The 24667-nt window shown below is 35.9% G+C and overlaps 2 protein-coding genes and 1 long non-coding RNA gene across 4 annotated transcripts; 2 read left to right on the top strand and 1 right to left on the bottom strand.

The window, feature by feature from the left end:
* The first annotated feature begins 2452 nt into the window (after positions 1–2452).
* Positions 2453–16981, top strand: LOC116175717. Of its 2 annotated transcripts, XM_031493976.1 has the most exons (5): positions 2453–2599; positions 2831–2968; positions 12003–12179; positions 12232–12354; positions 16171–16981. In XM_031493976.1, the coding sequence occupies exons 2-5, from the start codon at positions 2855–2857 to the stop codon at positions 16243–16245; spliced, it is 489 nt and encodes a 162-aa protein (XP_031349836.1). In that variant the 5' UTR covers positions 2453–2599; positions 2831–2854; the 3' UTR covers positions 16246–16981. The 2 variants fall into 2 exon arrangements, with proteins under 2 accessions (XP_031349836.1, XP_031349837.1); XM_031493977.1 differs by lacking the exon at positions 2453–2599 and having other exon boundaries at positions 2626–2968.
* LOC116175718 lies at positions 3322–3790 on the bottom strand. The gene is made up of 2 exons (XR_004146344.1): positions 3710–3790; positions 3322–3606 (listed from the first exon to the last, which is right to left on the bottom strand). It is a non-coding gene; the product is annotated as an uncharacterized LOC116175718 (long non-coding RNA).
* A 322-nt stretch (positions 16982–17303) lies between the features above and the next one.
* On the top strand, positions 17304–21942 carry LOC116177055 (protein singles bar). Its single transcript, XM_031495915.1, has 4 exons — positions 17304–17540; positions 21309–21491; positions 21545–21685; positions 21748–21942. The coding sequence occupies exons 1-4, from the start codon at positions 17394–17396 to the stop codon at positions 21823–21825; spliced, it is 549 nt and encodes a 182-aa protein (XP_031351775.1). The 5' UTR covers positions 17304–17393; the 3' UTR covers positions 21826–21942.
* Positions 21943–24667: the final 2725 nt, after the last annotated feature.

Genomic DNA, 24667 nt, shown 5'->3' with positions numbered 1-24667 from the left:
CTTGGTAAACGCAATTTGTTGTAAAACGTAATCATGACGTGGGTGTCGGATCAGCCTTAAGAACTGAACCATTGTTTAAATACTGACTGAACATAGGAGATTTGTATATTCAAAATTAAAATTTAGGCACTGTATATGTTTTTTAACATAAGGAAAAGGAATTCAAAAACTACTGTTGTACTAAATTTTATAGCAAATTAGGTTGGAAAATAAAAAAAACTTTCGCACCGAATTTAGATAGGATTTAGATGGATTACACAACTTTATCCATTGCACATTCTTAATTTAGACCCCGGATTCACTAAAAAAGTCATCAATACTTAGAATTGAGGTGGGCCTTAGGCTGGAAAATATATTTGATGGACCTCTGTTTTTTAGAATCTAAGTACTTTACTAATGAAGACTTCCGATGGCTAACATTTCATAGCGCTTCGATGTCTTTCGGGATTTCTGGAATATTCGCTACATATACTAACTTAAAGCTACTGTTAGATGCAATGATTTAATCAAAAATCAAAATAAAATCGACTACCGGGCTGTTATAAAATTCCTTAAAAACAAGGAAGCTCCAAAAATTATTCTTGAAGAAGTGTTGGCTGTATAGGGCGGTGATTGCCCCTCTAAGTCAACTATTTGCAAATGGTGGAAATTGTTTAATCAACGTATAGGGCGCCCTGTTGAGCTGATGTATTCAGTTGTTGAAAAAATTGGGGGATTCAAGACGACAGAAGGGAAGCTTCAATAAAAGTTTCAGACACCACGGTTTAGAATTTCACACGAGTAGGTACCTTGGGATGACAAAGGTTAGTGCAAGATGGGGTTCGCGAATGCTTTCGCCATTCATTCCAAAAGCGTGTCCGCGAAGAGACCTGTGAAAATTCTTGGCGTGCTGTGGAGACGGACCAGATTTAATTATCAATCGACTTGTCACTGTAGGTTATGATCCTGAATCGAAACAAAAGTCAATGTAGTCGCTAGTCGCATGTTACGGGTTTCAGTTCTTCCAAGAAATTTAGTCACCCCTTCTGTAGGAAAAATAAACCTCTAAAGAGTATTTAAAAAGCGGCAGAGCACCTCGGTGTGACCCTACGGGGATTTGAGTTTTCAATTGGCTTGTTACATGTGGTATATACATATGTTAACTGTGCAAAGTTTGAACCGAATAGATTCAAGCGTTTGCAAGAGACCGAGAGGCACGACCCTACAGGGTCATTGGATTTGACCCATTTTCAATAGGTTTACTACATGTGGCATATAGGTCAACCGTACAAAGTTTGAACCAAATCGGTCCAAGCGTTTGGCAGTTATCGTGTTCACGGACGGACAGACGAACACCATCGACTCCCTTATAAAGCTTGTATCGCTTTGCTCTGCCGCTTCATAATGGCAATCATTGTTTAGGATCAGTGAATTTCGCTGATTGATTATATGAATAAGGGTAGTACGGTAACGGGAGAGTATCATGCAAACCTAATATATTTCCCTTATAGAGATACTGTTAATGTGAAGAGACGCCGAAAACTGACTCTTTGCTCCACGACACATTGACAACTGTTAACCTATCTAACCCGGATTCTAGCATTAGATAGACGTGGTCATTTTGATTGGTCAATCTCCAAGTTTCGTGACAAGATGGCAGCCCTTCACATGAATAGGTAATTTTTTTGGAGTAAAAACGGTGAATGTCGAGCGTGTGTGATACAGATCAGCTAACATACCTACATCGTAAAAACGAGATTAGGTATTTCGTGCTTTCTCCAAATGTAGGATTCCTAGCAATTTAATTACGCAGATTATGTGAGACCACTTAGTGAATTCGACTAGTTTAAACAGTTTTTTTTTAAATTTTTGAATGGAATCTTATGTCATATCACGTTAATTGGAGTTTATTGAACGCCCATTTATAATTTGTCAATGTGAGAAGTTGCCCACCCGTACGAGTAAAAGGCACTGGGTATTGCAGGCAAAGCTTAGGTGACGTTTGTGTTATGTTTGCGGGCCAAGGCCACTAAATTTGCATATTTATGTATGAATTACAATGTTATGACCATTTTTTTCTAGGTCATATTTTTTGACTGGTATCGTTTAAACGTAGGTGTAAATTGTAGTAAGTACGGAAAGTATAATGGATGATCGTGACCTCATTCTCATTATAAATAGAAAATATGGTGGAATAAGTATGAAGATCAAAAGTTCGCTTTGTACTCGTTTCATTCCCAATATGCGGCACTGAAGATGATGCGATTTGAAAGTGTGTCGTAAGGGCAAAGCCTTTTACAAGATGTTACTAGGGTTCATCCCTATAGGGCATAAGGCATGCGCATCGAATTATATTTAAACAAAAATCCAAAAATGTTCGATTTGGTATTTAGGGTACCTATATAAAACCATTCACGCTCAATTCAATTTCAAGGGAAATATTGTAATAGACATTGATATATTAATTATAAAAGGAAGAATAGTCCACCTCCGTACGAGACCGGGAAAATAGGGCGCGGCGGCGTTTGTGCAATGAAAATGAACGCAGTAGGTTTTGAGTAAGCGATCGGTGAATTTCGGTTGGGCTTTCGGTGGCAAACATTAAATAAACAAATAATAGGTAATTTATTTATTTAATTCCTCGAGCGTAGTAAGCAAATCGCTTTCGAATTTGACTTTTCGAAATATCGATTACTCCTATCGGTCAGTTAAACAAAACGCACGCATTCTATATTCGGTCGTAGAAGAAAGAACAGTGTTCCCGACTTCTAAATTTAACTTTTCTTCCGTTTCGAAACTTTCTTACAAAAAATTGAAAATACAAGATTGTTTTATATAATCTCCTTTACAGCTGTTTTATTGAAAACGCGCCAAAATGTCTCACACCGTTACCGTAACGAGGACCACGACAACAACTACTACCTCAGCACTTATCCTCAACATTGGATACCTGAAAACATGGCCTGGGATTTTCAAACTATTCCAACTGGTAAGCCAATCAATTAAATCTCCAAAATTAGAAATTGCGACAGCGGCACAGTTTCGATTTTTAAATTTCTCGAGAAGCGCGATCAATGCGTTATCACTTTCTTAATTAATCATCCCGGTATATTTAACTAATGATCTCATCCACATTCCTATTTCGACGGTAACTAGCGTAATCAACTAATCAGCTTAAACAAATCATTTACAAATCGCGCCTTTAAATTGAATTTTCGGTACTCGTCCCAATCTTTTTGTTATGCTTTATGGGATTAATCTCGGGATTAATTTAGAAGCGCTTCAGTTTTATGATTCACTTTTTTTGCTTATAGCAGACGGGGTTTATAAATAAACCAATCATCCACTTTACTGTTTTTATCGATAGGTGCATTGCCCTCGCGGCCAAATTATTTTACAGTTTACCCCCTGTACAATTTTAATAAGAAAACGTGTTGACGATTACGGCGGCGCAATAGTTCTGTTTGCCCATATTGAAAATAAACGAAATCGATAATATTTGACGTCGTCGAGTTTCTCCTATTTATAGAAAGTGATTTGTTCTCGAAGATGAGTTAGCTTCCAAAGGATTTCAAGGTTTTTCGCACCTGGGTACCTCACATACTTCACCAATTTCGTTGATCGTATCTGTACAATTAAAAAGGAAATTAGGAAACCATACCCTTGAAAGAGACGTCGCGTTGAGGGCCAACAGGTTTTGTGTACCAGTTTCATCCCCAAAATTTCTTACCTGCCTGCTGCATACTATGCAGCAATACAGCACAGTGTGGCCTTAGAGTTGCATATTGACATACATGCATTTGTATTGAATTGCTCATTTATCAATTAATGTTAATATAATAAGGTCACAGAATAAATATATTCCATTCTGAGGTTGCAAATATAATAGGTCAACTCGTCACACTTTGCTTGCTAAATTTTTATCATCATAATTCGAAAAATAAACAAGCTCTTAGCTTTCGTAGTCGTTTACCACCCACAACGATAATCGATGGCGCCTGGCTTTGTTGTTGGCAAAGGGTGAATAATAAGTACTCGTACTTATATAATGTACACTACTTAATCAAATTATAATAATTACTAAACAGTCGTTTACCATCATAAGTAAGTACACGAGGGGTGCAACATTTCCAACCAACAATGACCATAAAGTATCTATTCACAAATTAATTAAAAGTCCGACAAATTATGGCAATTCCAACAAAGAACAAAAAATAACAAAACACATCGGAATAAAGTACAAATAATCGCCAGTCGTGAGCGGGTTGCTTGCAAAAACTACCAAGTGTTCTGAAATTCACGTATTAAACAAAACGTTGGTGTACCAAAATCAACAACACATTGTATTTTACAAAAACCAAAATTACATCCGTATAAATACCGAATTTGTTAAAGACTTGACTTATACCTACCAAGTGATTTAGAGGGACATAGCTCATTCTGCGAATTGTACCCAAGGAAATGCCAAGAGAATATGAATTTTCCTTATAAAATAATATAGTCTAATCCGAGGTCTAATCTAATGAGGATATGATTACGAATAATGGCATTTTCAAGACAAAAATGTCCACTATTGGTTTGGAACCAATCCACCTTTAATCAGAACGTCGATGCATCAACACCGTTTTCAATATGTGGGCTGGTATTTTCGGTTCCAGGATTGAAGGACCACATTTATTTACCACCATAGTTTAACATCAGAGTGCCACTTACAGTTACTAGTAGAGGATGCTCCTAGCGACTGTTGGATATCCAGCAGGATGATGCACCTGCACGTTATTCTATAGCGCCGTTCGAGAATATCTTTCAATGGGATTTCCAGCAAAAGTGATTAACGTTTCGGAGACACCCGCAGGACAGCGCGTTCACAGGACGTAACTCCAATTGATTTCTTCATTAAGAATCGTGTTTATCAGCAAAATTTTGCAACGGAGGATGAACTCAGGGGGTTAATTCTGGTAGCATTACTCCACAAATGCCTCGACAAATGCTAACTAGTAACTAGGGCGTTAGATTCGACGGTGAGAAGATGCTATCTATGTTTAGGAAATAATGGAAATCTTTTCGAACATATGCCCTAAATTTAGTTGTTTTATTTAAATTCGTTTTTTGTTTTAATGCTTATATTTCCTATTGATTTGTTTTTTTCTTCATTAAATTTGCTATTAAATACGTAGGTAGACGATATAAACCGTTAATTGTCCCAGCTAATTATTATATATTATATTATATACATATTATATACATTGCCCATTATGTATGGAATATAGTATATATCTCGGTAAATATTGACTGTACACAAAATTTTGCTACATGAAAGTCGTTTAGCATTTTATTTCCTGTACTAAGCCAGCATTCCATTGTTTTTATTTTAGAAAACAAATAAATAACGAAAAACAATTGGATTTTTTTAAATAGTAATGCACACTTTCATTAGGCTCATTTGATAGAGATCGTAGTAGCTAATTAGCTAACACTCCCCCACTACAAAATAGACAATAAAATAAAATAAAAATAAAAAAAATTTTTCTCTTTTCAATGACGTACCACGTTAGCATCCGTGTAGAAGAAATTCATTGTTATTTCAAGTTTTTTGTCATAGGTTATGCCACTGCCTTGCTGTTAATGGTGAATATTTGAATATTTTGAACATTCATTGCGATGAAAACCATTTTACAACTAATTTCGTTTTGTCTTCAAGGTTTAATAAGAAACGTACACGTTCATTTGTTTTAATTTGATGTAGGATATCTGGATTAATGTTATTGATCAACTTATATTAAATTTTCTTGAATAAGGGTACTAACATGTTATATTTATTTATTTATTTTTATTTTATTTTTTATTTATTTTTATTTGTTTTGCCTTTATTTCTACGATGTATCATCGAAAAGAGAAAAAAACTTCTATCAAATGAGCCCAATGAAAAGATGCACTCCATTTAAAAAAAATAATTGTTTTTCGTTAGTCATTTGTTTTTTGAAATAAAAACAACTGAAAGTTGCCTTATTATGGGAAAATGTTAAACAACTTTCATATAGAAAAATGTTGTATACATTTGATATTTACCGAGATGTATACAATATTCCATACATAACGGGCACCCTGTATATACATTGTAAAGTGCAAGTGAAGTTGGTCGAGGCTACCGAGTCTGTCAAATTATTAATTTAAGTCAATATTGGGATTTTTCTTCGTGGCAGTTACCGGAAGTGGGTATACGAGGAGACATTTTTTGTTAGTATGCGTGATGTGTGGTAGAGGGCGCGGTTTCACTTTTTAACAAACTTTGCACTCACTTACTTACTTAATCTCACTATAGAGTCCCTGTAACTTAACCATGAACCGTACGTCCTCTAGGAGCGAACCTAGAAACTTGAAAATAACTTCCAGCGATTTCTGGCCTTTTAGTTAACAAAATTTTTTCCTCAAGCTGTGCAATTAACGGTTCTATAGATATGGCCTGTGGCTTTATTAATATGACCCTGTACAAAGGAAAATAGTTATGCCATAAATATTTTTATAAATAAGAAATTTACATGCACACACCTGATGTTTAAAATATTCGATATGTTTGCCTTTATTAGAACAGTCTTCAAACAATATCTCTATAAATAAGAAAGTTGACATTGCGCAGTTTGCGCATGCGCACATCTGATTTTTACAATATTGATATACCTGTCTTTAATCTTTGGTTAAAATAGTAGCTTAGCTATAAGCTACCGAATGCAAAAGGAACGAACTAAACATCTTGAAAACTGTAGGGAGTAGGCCTTAGCATCGGACGGACGGACGGACGGAGAAAGTGGCCATAATAGCGCCTTTTAACATAAGTTGGAAAATGCGCTGAAAATGTACAAGCAATTCTAAAAGTGAAAAATGTATATTACTTATTCTCGCTTCACAACACTTATTCTACATTAACAAATAACAAAAAAGATTACTAATTTAGTATATATCTTATACCTCGTTGGATGCTTTGAATCTTTGATAAATAATTAACTTGTCATTTTTTGGGGGTACTACAATGCGATCACGCGGAAACCACTATCGATTTAAACCACAGAAGCAGTAGGAATGTTCTAAACCACACAGAAAATTTTGATTTTATATACTTTGTCATCATCCGCTTTATGAAGAACAACACTAAAATTATTCTAGCCTTTGCTCAAATTGGTCTAAATTTTCTGTAATTTGGTTGGTTACCATCCTGGTTACCATATAATTAGCCTATTTTCTCAAGAAGTCGTTTTTAATTTTTGTGGTATTTAAAGGGAAATTAAGTGATATTTATTGAGAAGATTATTTTTCTGAGCGTCTTATACTTTATTAAACAGTCGATTTAATCGAGTTGCGCGCTATTTCAGTCTACAATTCGTATATTTGGAACTATTCATTCTAAAGAACCATTGGCTTATTAAACAATGGAGTTTTAGTACTTATTACCATACCTACGTAAGTGGCCTCGTGCAAAACACCTTACCTTACACCTTACCACATTTCGATAGTGTCACTTTGTCACACTACTGCGGAAAAGATAAAAATGTTGTAAAATAGATTCATATAGGTAGTAGCCACATGTCTGCAATTGCACATTCTAGATCTAGTTGCAGTTGATTCCTCATTTCGAAATATTTTTAGACAAAGGTAAGTAATTTAGATGAGATGAAGAAAATTTGTAGAAATAGAATAATTTGAAAAAACTGAAGAGTCGAATCCGGAAGATAATTTTTAGTTCTTGGTGCATTCCCCCAAAAAGCAAAGTATTTATTGAGCTACTGCAGGAGTAGTTTTTATTGTAAAAAGACGATCAAGACAAACTGCCTAATATATTCACTGTCTACATTGTTTTTAGTCTACGTGCTGACTGACTTGACCACGTCTATAACTCTCGCCAGGAAAGATTGCCGGTCACAGAACACTTGATCCCGATCTACAATCTCTGTTTTTCGTAAGGTGCTAGCGACTTCCGGGATATTATCGTGTCAGTGTTGAACGAAAAGACTTTTTGTTCAACATTAGCACGATCCTATTCCAGAAGTCGCTCGCATCTTAATAAAAACAAAGATTGTAAATCGACACAAGGTGTGCTGTGACCGGCAATCTTTCCTGGCGAGAGTTATATATGTCATAGCAAAGAGATGGGTACTCTTTGGTCATAGTAGACTACTTGACATTGTCTACTTACCCATTTAATGCGACCTGCGTGCCATCTTCCCTCTCCTTTCTCTAAACTAATCAACGAAATTGCAGTCTCAAACTTCTTTTTTCGTTGATGTCGTACTTTGCTATTTCGCTTACCGATCGATACATGCGTCAAGTCACTTGCATCGTACCGTGCCGACGTCGGAAAACAAAAACTTGCGCCAATCCATTTGTTCTATCTTTGTGCGTATTATGCTGAGAAAAAATTAAGGAAGGGGCTCAAATTTGGCGACTTTTGGGAATGGAACTTCCATGCGAAGCTTTTTTGACTCTTGATTTATTTAGAATTACCTCTGATTTTGGGTCCTTTACTACCAAGTTTAGTTTTGTAGTCTTTTTACCTACCGCTAGCTATGGCTCATTTGAATGTAGGGCAGAGAAAAAAAACACGTGTTCCACGGGAACGAAACAAAGCGCAATCTTGAATTCTTTCGTCGCGCCAGGGGCGGATTCGGGAATATTTAAATCGAATTTTAGCGAGCATATTCGGTTCCATCACTTACAAAAGTCCGTGCCTGAACCCGAATTCGAAAGAGACACCGTGATCTTTGGACATCCTCAGTGGCGTAATCGAGCATCAACTCCATTAGTTCCCTACTAATTCGTGATTTTCTAGGGGTGTTCAATCCATTAAAAAATGTACGTGTATTGGGGAAATACTATGACTTCCATTGGAATATTGCGATAGAAATTGATTTCCATAGCGATCCAAGGGGGTTTAGCTGTACCTGCCATTGATATTTCAGTCAATTCGGATAAACCGAGGGATAAACCCATTAATCGTCTTCAATTTATGCTTAAAGATATTCTAAGTGACTATATTCATAATCTCTATTTTTAAAATACGACTTTGCTAATTTTAGCCCATTAATTGGATTTAAATGGGCCAGAAGAGAAACACAAATCAGAAATGTTTCACAATGTGTTATATTTATAAAATGTTCCAAATTAATTATACCTACTCGAAAAACACCCTCTAAAATTGTACAGTCCTTGAACCGCACTAAAATAGCCCGATATTTTGGGACTGCACAATGCATCACTGATGCACCTCTCGAGCAAAGTTTCATCAACTGAATGAATGCGTTGCAATGTTGCAGCTATAAAAAAGGTTGAAACCTTTCTCATTTGGAAGATTTGACCATTATTTTAGAGCCAAGAAGTACAGGGCGCCAGGGCCTTAGATTGCCAACAATTTGTTTATGAAATATCCATCAGACATGTGAAGCTATCCGCGTGGTGCTAATAAAAAACTTCTACGATCTTTTCATAAATTTATTGTAATGTTCGCAGATTTATTTTTATCAACGTTATCGTTAAGGCCTGCATACAGAATTCATTAAACTTTAAAATGACGTGTAACTCGGGGGAGTGGGGGGGGGGGGGCCTTAAGGAGATGGAAAGTAGGATTTCAATCAGGAACTGAAACAAAGATAGGCACAAAAAATCAGACCTATTTGTATTTTATGTTAGTATAATTTATTCTGTAGCAGAGTTGAACGGACTCAACTGGGCCACCAAAATTTTCAGAGCCTGTGAGAGTCAAAGGTATACAGTTTAAAATTTAGCCTCCATTTAACAATAATACATAATGGTGCTATTGCCCGCAGCACGGGACAACATCTTCGGTAGCACACCTATAGCTGATTTTATGGATGCTTAGAAAAAAATTAAAAAATACATGAATTTCATGCACAGCACGAGCGTATCTTAGGACCCTAATTTAGAATCTGCAATTATGCTATGTACCTACTTACAAATAGATAAGTGGAGACTTGTTGGGAATTTTTCCCTACGAATAAATTGAATGTATTGTTTTTGTAATTTACATTTTATAGCCAAAAGCTTCAAGGTCGTGAAATTATGTGTAAAGTAAACAAATTATTTATTTATTTTTTTTCATATATATATTCATCATTCTGGTTTTGTATTTTGTTTGTTTGTTTGTGTTTGTTACCATTCCATTGTTACCATTGGAATATCATATTGCTTTTAAGGCATATTGATATTGGCCACCACTTTGTGTGAAAGAACTTACTGTCGGGAACTCAATCATATTCGTAGTGAAGAAAATGATGCAGACATATTAACCAAGCCGCTTCCGATAAAGTCATTCACTAAATTTGGAGATGTTGTTTTGGATGTCACCAAGTAGAGTTCTAGTGCGGATGTTGAAGACAGAAACTGAATTTTGTTTTTTTCTTAATTCGATCAACTTAATTTCAGTTTGTCAGATAGACACTTCACTTCATGATTATTGTTGTTCTTTTAGCAATAAACTTAATAATTATGTTAGATGCTCGGCACGAAAATAGGCAGCCTGATTCCAGAAAAACTGCCTATCGCTCTCGTCTAATCGTTTGCCGGGCATTGTGATAAGTTATTCCTCTACACAGCAAACACTGGAACATTTCACGACATAATTCGATGCCGCACTTACCGATGTGAACAGTAGGAATCAAAAGACGATTTTTTTAACTCACAAACTGTTATCCACTTTCCTTGTCTAGCGCACGTTTTTATGTCAATTTGATAAACACAGTATGTGGACAACAAAGACCGTAGCAAATTGGAATTGCTGTGATAGAATCGTCATACGGCCAAACATTCAATAGCCAGACTATACAAATGAATGCAAAAAATCGAGATTCAATATTTAGAAAACGTGATGAAACCTAGCGTGTCGTGTGCTGTCAGGATGTGCGGTGTCTGTTGTGCTATACAGAAGTAATTCGAATTTAAAAAAGACACAACTCGCAGAAAACGCGAAAAGTAGCAATAATGAGATTCGGTAATCGGTGGATCTACCACAAATTCTCTTCACTTGTCATCGTTTTCGTACAAATGGTGTCGAGGAATTTAATAACGAAGATTGCATAAGAAATTACATATTCTTGTATTACATTCAGTCATGGAATAAAGAATAACGTTTTTATTCAACGATTCAGAGCGGTTGAACATACCTATATAGTATATGCTTCATACAGTACAGACGTAGTAAATCGGCAAATAATACTCTATGATACAGGTCATACGTTTTCCAATATGCCAACGCTCTACTACTTCTGGCATGGACACTTTGCTAATGGTACTTTCCCTTTAAATATTCCCACGATTGGAATATTTTATTCATAGCTGCCCCTGGACTAATAATTTGTAACTATAACAAGAGCCTTTTTCCTTTTTCTATTTCAAAGTAACTTAGTTTCCATTTCCCGGAATTGATTGATTCCGGAAATGCAATTGAAATACGTATAATAATTGTAATTGTGAATCGGGTTGTACAATATTTTATGCAAACTGATGGCATGTCTGGCAAAAAAACGATCTTTGGATCGATTCCCTTACCCTCGACCATTTCCACTTACTGAATTAGTAATGATGTGAATTGCACGAATGTTTGCAGCAGCCCCTCATTTCCACCTACCTACATACGAAATACGGTCTATGTGTAATTTTGGACCGTAAAAGATTGAGCAACAAGAAGAAAATTAGGTGCAGCGAACTTGTATTTTTTTATCTACCCCCAGCTCTGGATCTCCACGGTTCATGTCATCAACCTGTTTTCTCAGAATTGCGTAACCTACAAACAATATGACTAACTCTAATTAGAACAACCTTGGATTTGAATAACAATAACATTACGGGAGCAATTCATTGTTTCGCGTCCGTAAAAGGTCGTTTTACTTCAATCGATTTCTGTTGGAAATGTCGCGCGAAATTGCCCACGTAACGATTTTTGGTGCGTTTTTACTAGTTTACAAAAATATGTTCCTAGGACTTTGTCGATTATTAATTACAATTGTTTTCTATTTCAGCTGCTAGGAATTGTGAACGTCGGTTTGGTTGGATACTATTACAATGAAAGGTTCATCACCGTTCCAGCAACGTTTTTCCTATTGATGGCAGTGACTTTCTTGGTCGGCACATTTTTAATATTGCTATCCTGTTTAGCATCAATATCAACAGCATCTATCATTGCCAAAACTTTTTACGTAAGTATTGCTGTTGATCTTCTCCAAAATGCGGACATTGTTTCTGTTGTAGGAATTTATATACCACCTGTTCGCTTTTATACTGTACCTAGCGGCATCTTTAACACTTCTTGTTCATGTGAACCAGTACAAACGATCCTACTACTACATCTATGACGAATACACCGCCGCTTCTGTAAGTAATCCTTTTAGATAAACTGCAGCAACAGGCATGGCTTTGTGCCAAGTCTGAGCCTAGTCGATTTCTTTCCATTGGAAACAGACGTTTTTCTAAATTTAAATAATGGAAAGTATTAGGTTACCTACCGAAAAAACAACAATTCAAATTATGTAATCGTTCTAATGAAGAATTCCACTAGAGTATAATATAAAAAATTCAAACGCGTACAGTGTGTGGCTAATTTTAGGTATGAGCAAATTGTTAATCTGACCTTTTCAATTATAGCATTCTTCTGCATACAAATCATTTTATACCGGGTGACATTCGCGTTTTACGTTTTCAATTTCTGCCGTAAACTTAATTACAGCCAAATTTAATTTCTGACTCACATGGTGTGTTAATTTGAAGAGCAGTCTATAAAGAGGAACATGAAAATATCCAGTGTTGGACGCCGACGTGAACCCAGCCACTTATATAACTACGATTTGGTACTAATTAATTGCACTGCACATCAGAAACAATGGACATGCTAAATTGTGAGCCCTAAAGAGAAGATCTGAATTATTTTACGGTTTTTTAAAGATTCCGAAAGTTCTTGAAGACCCTCTAGTTCTAATACTCATAATAGTTAGTTTTTAAAGCTAATAACGGCTTTAAAGATAGCAAAAAATCTAGAAGGTCGTGGGAAACTGTTTGAAATTGACGACTCTAACCTCGACTCTAACAGACCCTTAAAGGATTCGTGAAAGCTACACTACAAAACTCCAAGACATTTAGAAGGCTCTGGAGGATCTTCGAAATTATAGGAAATTCTTAAGGGTTCTTAAAGTCATAAAGCTGAATGCCTATTAAAGATTTTAAAAAACTCCTAAATGACTTTTGTACAGATTTAAAGACTGTTGAACGAAGATTTTCTAATAAATCTTTGCAAGGATATAACAAGTTATTCGAAACTATCATCCTGCTTGCTTGAGATTTTTTCCACAAACTTTACGCATTGGGAGGTCCCATCGTCAAATATTTCCAGATCTTCTATATTTTGCTTTGAAAGTACCTTCTTTTCTGAAATATCCGAATTTTGAGTTTTTACCCCATCGACGGATACGTCTCATAAACTCACTCAAGCTTAAGCTTAACTTTCCGGTGTTTTCCCATTGAAACTTGCAAGTAAGTAAAGATGTTGACATCTTTTGGTATTTTTTTGATTTTTGAAATTAAAAAAAAAAGTAAGTACATATTTTAACTCTCTACAAGAGGACCTGTCCTACGATATAACTTATTATGGGCTTAAAAGGTTCTAAAACGGCCTTGGTTCTTGGAGGCTGTTTGCAGACCCTGTACTAGAGCCTATTAACGATTTTACAGACCCTAAGCTAAGAGCTCTTAAAAACAACTGAAACCTATTGAAGTATCGGCTCTTATAGACTCTTAAAGGCTTTTAGAAGGTTTTTCGGGATTGCAGGGAACTTTTTTTAAGACCCTTAAACGCTCTTCGGTTTCTTAAGAGCTTATTAAAAATTTATAAGGTTTTCAAGGTTCGGAACTTGCGGCCCAAGACACTTAAAGGCTCTTAAAGAGTAAAAGTCTATTAAAAGTTCTTAAAAGCTCAGAATCTTAATGTCTAAAAACTGCGTAACGACTCTAAAAGTGTTTAGAAGGCTTTGGAAACTCTTGCATGGAGATCTTAAACATTCTCAGAAACTCTCCAAGCTCGGTTTTCACAACTTACAGACCAATAGCAAGGTTCTTAAAGGATCCTAAACGATTTCTCGATGACTTTTGAACACTTTCGGAGATTAAAGAAAGTTTATAAATACCTTAAAAGGCTTTTAATGACCTGAAAATGAAATGACATCGCAAAATATAGGGACCATTGACTTCAGATGACCTTGAAAATGACATCGAAAAATGAGGTCATTGACTTCAAATTTCCTTGAAAATGGAATGTGACACCCTAGAAAATTGAGCCCATTTTGATAACCTTGTAAATAAAACATAACACACCTCTGATGACTTTAAATATGAATGTGACAAAAAAAGGGGGGGTCATTAAACTGTGATAACCTTGAAAAAAAATGATACCACAAAATAGTGTGGTTGACCTTTGGATTCTAGACCTACTTTCCAATGTCAGAAATGCCCAAAGGTCAACACAAGAAGAGCGCTTGGGTGAAGGGGCGAGTGTCTTGAGCCTCGCCTTAAACCACTTCCCAAGGTGGGCGACTTGAATACCTTGACTATTGTTCAAGGTCATCGTTAGGTGGTGAGCGACCTTGACCGGTCCTGGTACCGCTGTGCATGTATCGCTACTGATGTACGTATTATAAAAGCTGGAAAACTCTTGGAGATTTTAGTTCCGGGATAATATTTGCGACATTAAGGGCAAATTTCGTAGGCACCTACCCTTAAAGTGTGTTGAGTTCTACTTTAAGGCTTTTCAGGACTCTCAAAAACTCTAAAATCTAATTAAAAGCTTTGGAAGATTTTTGATCTTTGGACGCTGTTAAAATATGTTCACCACTCATAAAGGCTCTTAATCTTTAAATGTATTTAGAAAATGGGTCTTAAAGTTTATTACAAGCGCTTAAGGTTTCTCAGAAGCTTATTAGAAGCGCTAAAAGGGTCTCTTAAATACTGTTAAAGAGTGGTAAATTGTCATTAAAGGCTTTTAAAATTTCTTGAGGAAGTTTAAAGGCTCAAAAGGACTATGATTTGTGGAGATTTTAAAATCATGACTCATATCCCACAACATAATTTTATATGACACTATGTCGGCAACATTCTGAAATATCAATTTTTTGAATTGAAGATATTTTATGTCGTTAAAATGGAACCATGTGCCCCGAAAACTTTTTTGAGTTCAAAAATTCCCATATTATTTGGTTTCCTGTTTGGAAATTCCAATTCACATATTCTTGGCGTGCGGTATTGCAGCCGCTTTTTCTCTCCGTCTGTCTCTCAGTGATTATTCATACAGTCAAGTATTTACCCTGTGCTTTTTGTAGTATCTGATCAGAACAATCTCAGGTTGATTCTTAACTACTAGAATTGAGATAAAAAATCGTTAGTTCGATTGGAAAACATGAAAAGGTTTTGTCTGGATACTTCAGAAGTGAGTTTTACATAATTTCCATAACCATGTTCATTTTCTCGCTTGAAAGTCGTTAATTACCTATGCAAGAATTTCTTGAATTGTTTTAAATTTTCCTCTGCTTGTTTTGAAAGAAATACAATTGCAATTTGATACATATACATTAATTAATTAATGATTGTAGTTAGTTTGTATATTAGCCAAAAGCTGTAATTTAAGCCCCTCCATTCTACCTCGCGAAAATTTCAATACAATGAGCACGGGTGTAGGTATATCTGGGAGCTTACACCTTCACACCTTTTGTAAAAATATCTACCCTTACAATCTCTCTGATTTATCACTTCTTAAGATTTTAGAAGGTGATGTTTTCCCACCGCTCCCTATTATTCCCCAAAATACGCGAATTTTTGACTAATGGTTTGCCAAAGAGAACAATCTATGGAAATCATTTACAAGAGGTTGTTTCCGCAAAAATCACCCCTACAAAGAATAAGTACATGAACCTAGACATGAACTATCCCTAACCAAAAATTTCCTGTATTATGCTATAAAGTTATCTTGACAGTCTGCACATTATGTGACATCGATTCTTTAGTGCTAATCAATATTTTTTCAGGTCATCGGTATTTTGTAATTGCTCAGTGTAATCTTGCCTTTTTATTATAAATCCATATAAGACGCATTTTAAGTTCTTTTAATAATATCGAGTTATGTTTTTGTGCTAATCTCTATTTTTTCAGGTTATCGGCTTAATCATCTCGATTTTGTACTTGCTCAGCGCAATCTTTGCTTACCGCAGTTATAAATCCGTATAAGACGCCATCGATTTAAATTAAAATACTTTATTGCTTAAGGCGACTAAATTTAAGTTCGTTTTATAATGTCGAGTTAAGTTTTTGTTTTTAACATAAGTGTAGGTATTATATTATTATTTGCGATATGTGTTACAAGAGAATTGCTATAGGATGTAGTTAAAAAGTAGTCAGTGCTTTTAGTATTAAACGAGGAAATATTGTGCAAGTGCGCTTTGTATAAAAGAAAAATTATAAAAGAAGAAAAGAAATATTTTAAATCAAACTGCCTAAAGTGAGATATTGATATTATTTATTCTCTATACAGAACTATCTTTATGCACTGTTATACACAATTATAATATATTTTATTTTTATGTATAGTTTACTATAGCATTGTTATATTTTTGTATAATACAAGTTCATTTATAGATATACCTTTTATTCTTGCAAAAGGTTTATAATAGTACAAAATTAAGTCCACTAGTTTGATGTTTTAATAAATTTGTGCGGAATATTGGAGACGTCTGTTTTTTGGAAAAGCTCAGGGAAGGAATGACGTTAGCTTCTTTAGTTTTACATAGCCCCCCTCCTCTTACAGATAATAAAAATATCATTAAATATTGTGAGTCAATGTTGCCAGTGTTGCATTTATTGTGCCTTAGTGTTTGCACATCTTGTATAGATCCTTAAGTTATTCTCGATTTTATATTGTTTATCCACTGAACAGATTTTAATAAATTTATTTCGCATTTTTGCACCTTAGCTTTTTTATTTTCCACTTAGCAATTATCAGAAGAACAGTAAATGTGTATGTCACTAAATAAGTACCAAACTAACTCTCTTAACTGCCACGTGCTTAAAATTATACGGTGGTGCAGATCACTGTCCATAATTTTAACGTACTTAAGTGTAAATGTCCATTTTGAATTATGAATAGTGTATAATAATAAATTGTTGATGTGTAGGTATAACGTTTTATTTTTATCCCTGACTGAGAATTACCCATTAGTGTTATAAAAGGGAAGTGAGAAAAATATTTTAAAACTCCAAAAATAGACCTACAGACTCCCTCCTAGAACGTTGCTCTCTGTAGTTTGCTTAAAAGTACCTTTGATGTAAAACTGTACTGTTGTGAATTTTGGTGACTTTTTTTGTTTAGAATAAAAAAAATGATAGGCGGCAGAGGACCGATAGTTACTGTGCACCGTACAACAGGAGGTGACAAAGGAATAAAATGTTGTTGCTGCATGTGCTGTACGTGTTTCAATTGGACGTTTTTGAAAACGCAGCATGGAATATTAAAAATAGTTGAAGTTGTAAGTATTAATTAATTCAATGCATTTCCTCCATTGCATTCTAGGTACTTACGTTAAAACGTAGGTAGGTATGTGCATTATTGTCACGCGAATAAAAATCACCGCTTTATTGGAATTTAGTAAATATGAGTTAGTATTGATTTTTTTAAGGTCTTTGAACTGTCGTGGGTGTGTACTTCCGGGGATCGTTTACCCCTAGATCTGCTCTACTTCCACATCATTATAGAAACGTCAATAAATGAAATAGCAGTTTCTGGGTTTTTGTGAATTTTCTAGACTAATTCTGTTTTATTTGTTCCAATTCAGAATTCAGTCCGTCTAGACAGGCTTAATAGGTTGTCACAGTGTGATTTTGGAATATTCTATTGACAAAAGTAAAAAAAAACCCAATTGCTTAATAGAATACCTATTCCAGATTCGCATGGTGGCAACCACGGTGAATTTATTCAACCTATTAAAATATGTCTAGACAAAAGTAAAAAACTGCCTTCTTTTATTTCCTTTCGTTTTTTCGGATCTAAGAGTAATGAGTGTTTGATTATTGTCCGTTCAGCGTAGACTGCCCACTCTTTCCCATTTTCGAAACTACTAAACGTGATGTTTGATTTCTAAAACATTATTATATACAAGTTTAAGTTTGGTTACTGTCGCAGCAAAATCAATTTAACTTTTCTATTTTTAGTAGATACATTTTTGTAACATCTGCTTATAGTAATGGTTTTTGTGAGTGACAAAATCACCATTTCCATGTCTAAAAGTTACAGGGGAAATTCCGCAATTATCAATCAGTTATGATTAGGTACCTATACATTATACATAACACTTATGTACCAACATTTCCTATCGAGTTCGACTTTACATGGTGAATTGTGCTAGTTATAGGTACCTACCTCACTTTTATGACTATACTAGGTGTTTTATAGGTACTTTAAAGTCCTGTAATCTATAAGACGCCGTGGTATCTTCAAGATTTTTTATAACATCAAAGCTTATTCTATCCGAATTCGTCTTTTATTAATATTTTATTATGAGAAAAAAATTCACGCAATATTTACAGAATACAGCAAAAAGCATGGAAAATTGACGTAGACGTCGCGTCGTCTAGTATAAAAACAGTCACGTCAATCACGCAGGTAGCCGCCCATTGTAAAACCGATCGCCTGTGAGGTGTACACAAATTATGCTATTATGTTTTCATCTTTATCTACCCCATGCAAAGAAAAAGATATACGTTTTTATACGAGACGACGTCTACGAGTAATATCATAGACGAAGATAGGCCACCGAAAGTAATTTCGTACCTTTTTACGGAAATTCGATAAAAATGGATAGTAGAAGCACAGATATACAGGGTGACAATTTGAAAACTTACCACCCCCCATATCTTAGTAAATAAACGAGATATTTAAAAAAATCAAAATCCGTTTCGGTAATTCGGAGGGGGAATCACAATGACATAGTTGGCGACGCACCCCCTCCAACCCCCTGCGCCCCAGCCACCCCAACTTTTAAATCTTAAATAGTGACCCCCCATGTGTGATACGTCGTTGGAAAGCTCTGAAAAAATGCTTTCCAACCATACCAAATAGCATTACATTTAGGTTAGTAATTATCGTGCAAATCAAAAAATAAACATGGAAAATCGTATTTAACTTGAACTTCCAAAGCCGACTCGACAGCAACTCATTTTTGATCGCCAGTTATAATCTATTCTCAAACTCTTGTCGAACCTTTTCAAATGTTGGTTTTGCAATATTTCGACATTCTTGAATTATTCTCTGTCTTAGTTCGTCTATGTTCGCCGGTTGCGTTTTAAATACGACAGATTTCAAATGTATCATATTAGTTTATTTTTTGATTTGCACGATAATTACTAACCTAAATGTAATGCTATTTGGTATGGTTGGAAAGCATTTTTTCAGAGCTTTCCAACGACGTATCACACATGGGGGGTCACTATTTAAGATTTAAAAGTTGGGGTGGCTGGGGCGCAAGGGGTTGGAGGGGGTGCGTCGCCAACTATGTCATTGTGATTCCCCCTCCGAATTACCGAAACGGATTTTGATTTTTTTTAATATCTCGTTTATTTAATAAGATATGGGGGGTGGTAAGTTTTCAAATTGTCACCTTGTATGTAACGCATACACAAACTCAGGGAAAAGTTTGAATTTCTGACTGCAGTTTAACAAGATGAAAATAATACATACAACAATAGTTTAGTCTTGACATTTGTAGGATATGCTAACTACGTACCTATTTTTAGCGCATTTCCACAAAAATAAAAACAAACGCGCTATTGTGGCCACTTTGTCCGTCCGTCCGTCTGTCGGTCCAGCCATCCGTTGGGGCGCTACTAGTTCTTTATCTTAAGAGCTATTGTTCTACCTTTTTCGCTATTTGGTTAGTTATGGTGTCGAGGCTTGCACCAAGGAAGGAATTTTTTCTGGGTTTATTACTAAAAAAGTTATTGTAAAAAACCAAAAATTTTTTACATCTTCCATAATTTTACACTTTTGTCGTTGATTTAACGATCCTAGATCGTTTATAATTTTGTATTGCTGTCTGTCGACTGTATGTTGGTCTGTTCGTCTGTTCCTTTGTCTGTCTGTTCATCTATCTGTCGGTGTGAACGCTAACTTTGTTTAGAAATGTCCGATCGCTTTGACATCTCCGTTAGTTATGAACTGAATTGCATGAAATTCAATATGGGCTAAGCCATATAATACGCAATGCCAAAAGTTGAGTCGAATCGATTAAAAATTCACTGTGCCCTTTTTGCATCTCGACCATTTGAATTGCAAACTTTTGTATTTATAAAAGTATTTAAATGAAATTTGAAAGATAGGCACTTGGAATAAAGGAAAATCAAACGCCAGTTTCAAAATTTGGTTTTGCGCATGCGCACTGCCAACTTTCTTATTTATGAAAGCATTAAAATGAAATTCTTCTTATAAACTGAAATTGAAGTAGCACGTCAAAAATGGATTGCACCTATGCAACGCTATCTTTCATATTTATTTGTGGCCGGATTTTTACGATTTTAACAGAAGTCCTAAAAATGGGAAATGAATGCAAATGCAAATGCGCTCTATGTAAATCGTTTACGATTACTTTTTTAACTTGTTAATTTTAGTAGCTGTCATAGGCACGAATTGCGGATATAAGGGTCCTGGGTCAGACAAGGCTGGTTATGATTGTATAGCGGGTTAAGAGGGAATCACCTGATTCGCTCGCCATTAAATAAAAAGAAAAAAAAGAAAATGTGTTCTGTTGCTCTCCACAGCTATACCTTACCTCTCCTTCCAACTTCAGACACCACTCCTCTTAGCTATCGTATTTGTGTTGTTAGATTACCGCCAATTGCATAATATTGTGACCTACTTAATGAGTGTTCAATCGTCTGTCGGCGATATTACTCTTACTGAGTTCAAAAGGGAGAAGTATTCTTTGGCTCAATGTATTCCCTCGCCCAGTTAAGCTATCACCTGTTCCCAGAGACCAGACTGGGCCTTCTTAGACCTTTTTTCCTACATGGATTATCACAGATTATTGAGTAGTCAGAGTATAAGTAGATACCCAGGCTCGCGTTCTCAGATACAACACTCTTGGACAATCTACTAATGTTATTATTTTATTAAGTTACACATGTTGCTGGTCTGAAGAAAATAAGAAAAAATTGAATTAGCCAAAAATATTTTTACTACCTACGTGTTTCTTCTTTCTATGTGTCCAACCCTTAAATTACGTAACTAAACTAGATGTGATAAGATTTTAGGGTTCTTCTGCCAAACGCTCGCGATCAATTATGGACTAGGCTACGATGGAGCAATCGGAAAGTCATACCACAGCTTTCTCACAACATGCTCGTGGAGTTTAATGACGTCGATTATATTGCTATTCTGTTACGTATTTTCAGAAAAGTCCATCTCCCTTATCCGCCAATCATTTTTCGTAAGTAGCCAGCCGATGAATGTAGTTATTTACATGAAATGTTGCTATTGCAGGAGACGGCGTTTAATATAACAGCTTGTGTTAGTTTTTTAAGTGCGTCGTCCTATTTGGGCTTCGCTGTGAATGCTTTCCTCTACCCGATGTACATAATAACACCATTCTTCCAAGTGTACCCAGCGATGACAGCGGCTTACGTAAGTAGTTAATGTAGTAGGTAGTAGGAATGTGTGATATAAGACAGAAAGCATTTTTCTAGGTTTTGGGATTCATTTCCGGAGCTGTGCATGGATACGACGCTTATAAGTCCTATCGATATTTTAAAGGCTATAGATAACGTTAGGAATAATTAGGAATGTGTATTTTGCTTGTGGTTGGAGGAATGTAAATAAATATTGTATTTTCTACTTAGGTATTTATAATGATCTTCTAAACATAAAATTTATGTGCATATGTAACAGAAAATGGAAAGTAAGTAGTTTTATTTATATAGGTATTTTTTTTTATAATGGAGAAGTTTAAAAATATGATCAATTTGACAAGCTCCTTAGCGCATTTTGTAGAGTATGACTTGACTGTCAATAGCAAAGACTGTAAATCTACCTTCGAATACAGCGGTGCAAGTGGGTCCTGCCAAGATAGGCGCCAAAGCTGAGGGTCTCAATGATGCTAATAAGAGGACAACCGCGAAAGATTTATCATGTCGGAAGTCGACTCGCCAACGATCTACTTCTTCAGCGAAACCCGTGCCTGATTTTATCCAGAAAAAAAAACAATGCCAAGGCTCATCACAGGTCAATGGTATCCCTTCCTCCTATCTTGTAAAGGGAAGACCCCGGGCGAGTTCAAAGAGGCATTGATACCTACCACTTCCCACACCGTCGTAGGATACGAGAAGCCATACTAGGAAACTGTAAAACCACCGTAAAAGCATCAGAACTGTCCGTAGCGGCCAGTGGCGTTGCTATGGTCATCTGCGCTCGGGGACACGACACAAAATCTGCGCCCCTTGTCGGACCGACAGAGTCTGGGGGCAAGCTGAACCCCCAACAAAATTTTGAAATTTTACGGTTTATATGGTTCATTTCATTTTCGAAACGTCTGGTATTGTAATGAAATAGAATACAGACTAATAATTCTCTATACGATTGTTACGCCACTGGTAGCGGCAGCTAACACATTGAGTTCAATCATTAACAAAACAATTGAAAAAACTCACTACTTGCCTTGGAAGAGCTGTCCCTTTTCACATTCAAACCTTTATGGAGGCTACGAAAACACTAACCGCACCGCAAAAATAAAAGGAAATATCCAGCAGTTCGTAATCAGCAGTTGGACTTCTCGCAAGAAACACCCCAAACCGATTTCCATAGCAAGGAAGGTGGAAGCAAAGGTTTCAGACGTTGATGTAAGAGGGATTGTTAGTTCTCCCAATAGCGTCAGAGGGAGCACACTCGATCGTCCAGCCACAGTATATCCCTGTCCAGCTATGGACGACGTATAATTATTATACAGTATGTCCACGGATCGAGTGCATATAAGGTGTATATGAAACATTTTTTGGTTAGATCTTCTACCTACTGCGGATAAACTTTTCAGCGACGCCTGGTTGAGTTTTCTACGAGCTCTCGGAGCGGTGGGACGTCATTTTTAGTGAACCTCCGCGCAGAGTCTCGTCATGGTTAGGGTGGAGAGAACTTTGTAGTAAATTGGAAAAAAGGAAACGTTTGATTTGCTCACTCAGGCCTTCAAGGAGGCTTGCACAAGTCGTTAAAGAAAAGACGGTCCGAAGAAATGGGCGTTCTGTGCGTCCATCAACATGTGCGAGATTTTCGGAACATGATTGCCGAATGAGTGTTCGTTTAATGTCAGAACAATTAAATTTTCCGAAAACAGATACATCGATTTGTTTTAGACGATAATAGTATTTTACATTATTAGCCAGGTAAGTGAGTTTTTACTGGCGATAGGAGAAGTTGACTGGCGAGCCGTCAGGCGAGCCTGTCATCTCCTAGAGCCAGTAAAAACTATTACCTGGCGTATAATGTACAATATTTTATTTGTTACTCATTTGTAATCGTAAATAATTAGTTCTTAAATTGATCTTGAAGAAATGTCTAAAATATCATGTGATCCATGTAACAGAGACTTCGCATTAATTCTGGCCAATGAAATTACTAGATTACTAACTTGTAAAATTTTTACAGATCTGCTGTCAGTTTTACAAGTCTGCTGTCAGTTTTACAAGTCAGTAGCGTTTAAACATGACGTTTACCCGTTTGCGTTTTGTCTTGTTAATCAACGTTTACAACTGAGTAACAAATAAAAGTCTTATCCGACGCATATCCCTTGCACATATATCGAGTCTCGAGTAGATAAGCTGAAGGGAATGAAATAAATAAAGAGAAAAAAACCTTGTAAATTGGAATCGAGGTTCATGAGGAATTCTGAACCCCGAAAAACAAAATCAAAATTCCCGCGAAAACTATCTAACATCGCATGAAACATTACCGACAAGTAGCAAATCTGTCTAGTGATAGGAGCGACGTTATGTTGTGAAGTGCTCGTGGATGTGCGTTTGTCACTCGGAGGATCGATGGAACCAACATACATACAACATAAGCACTGGTGGAGAGTGAAATTTAATTAAAACGTTACAAACATTTCAAATTCAAAATACGAACGATAGTAGCTCTAGGGTCTTCATTAATTACAAGCAAGGAAAAAGATCTACTGAATGCCTTCCAGGATACGTATTTACTTTCACTCATTACAGTATAATCTAGCCTTCGACCCGTACGACAACATCGGAGATTTAATAATTTGTATTTATAAATATAATCAATGGTACAACCCCTCATTTACAAAAATTGCGCGCGGTTTTAGTCTTGCAAACTCAAATTTATAAAGCAAAACCCTAACAAATCGATAGCAAGTAATATAATACAATAATTAACCCACATCCTAAGCTAATTACGTTTACCTATATTCGCTAATCAAACACATACACTGAAAGCCACTGCCGCGGTCGATTAATAACTCCTTCCGCAGCTTTCTCTTTCTCACTTGAAGAAAAACCATAGCGCGCATGCACTAGCGAAAACGTATTCAGTGGCGTATCAGATGCGTCTTTCTTTTACAAAATTTCAAAACAAATATGTATCACCATGTATCAAAAT

The sequence above is a fragment of the Photinus pyralis genome, unplaced genomic scaffold, assembly GCF_008802855.1.
Source record: "Photinus pyralis isolate 1611_PpyrPB1 unplaced genomic scaffold, Ppyr1.3 Ppyr1.4_LG7, whole genome shotgun sequence".
Taxonomy (NCBI): Eukaryota; Metazoa; Arthropoda; class Insecta; order Coleoptera; family Lampyridae; genus Photinus; species Photinus pyralis.
The sequence above is the reverse complement of the archived record's forward strand: the minus strand, read 5'-3'. Positions and strand labels throughout refer to the sequence as shown.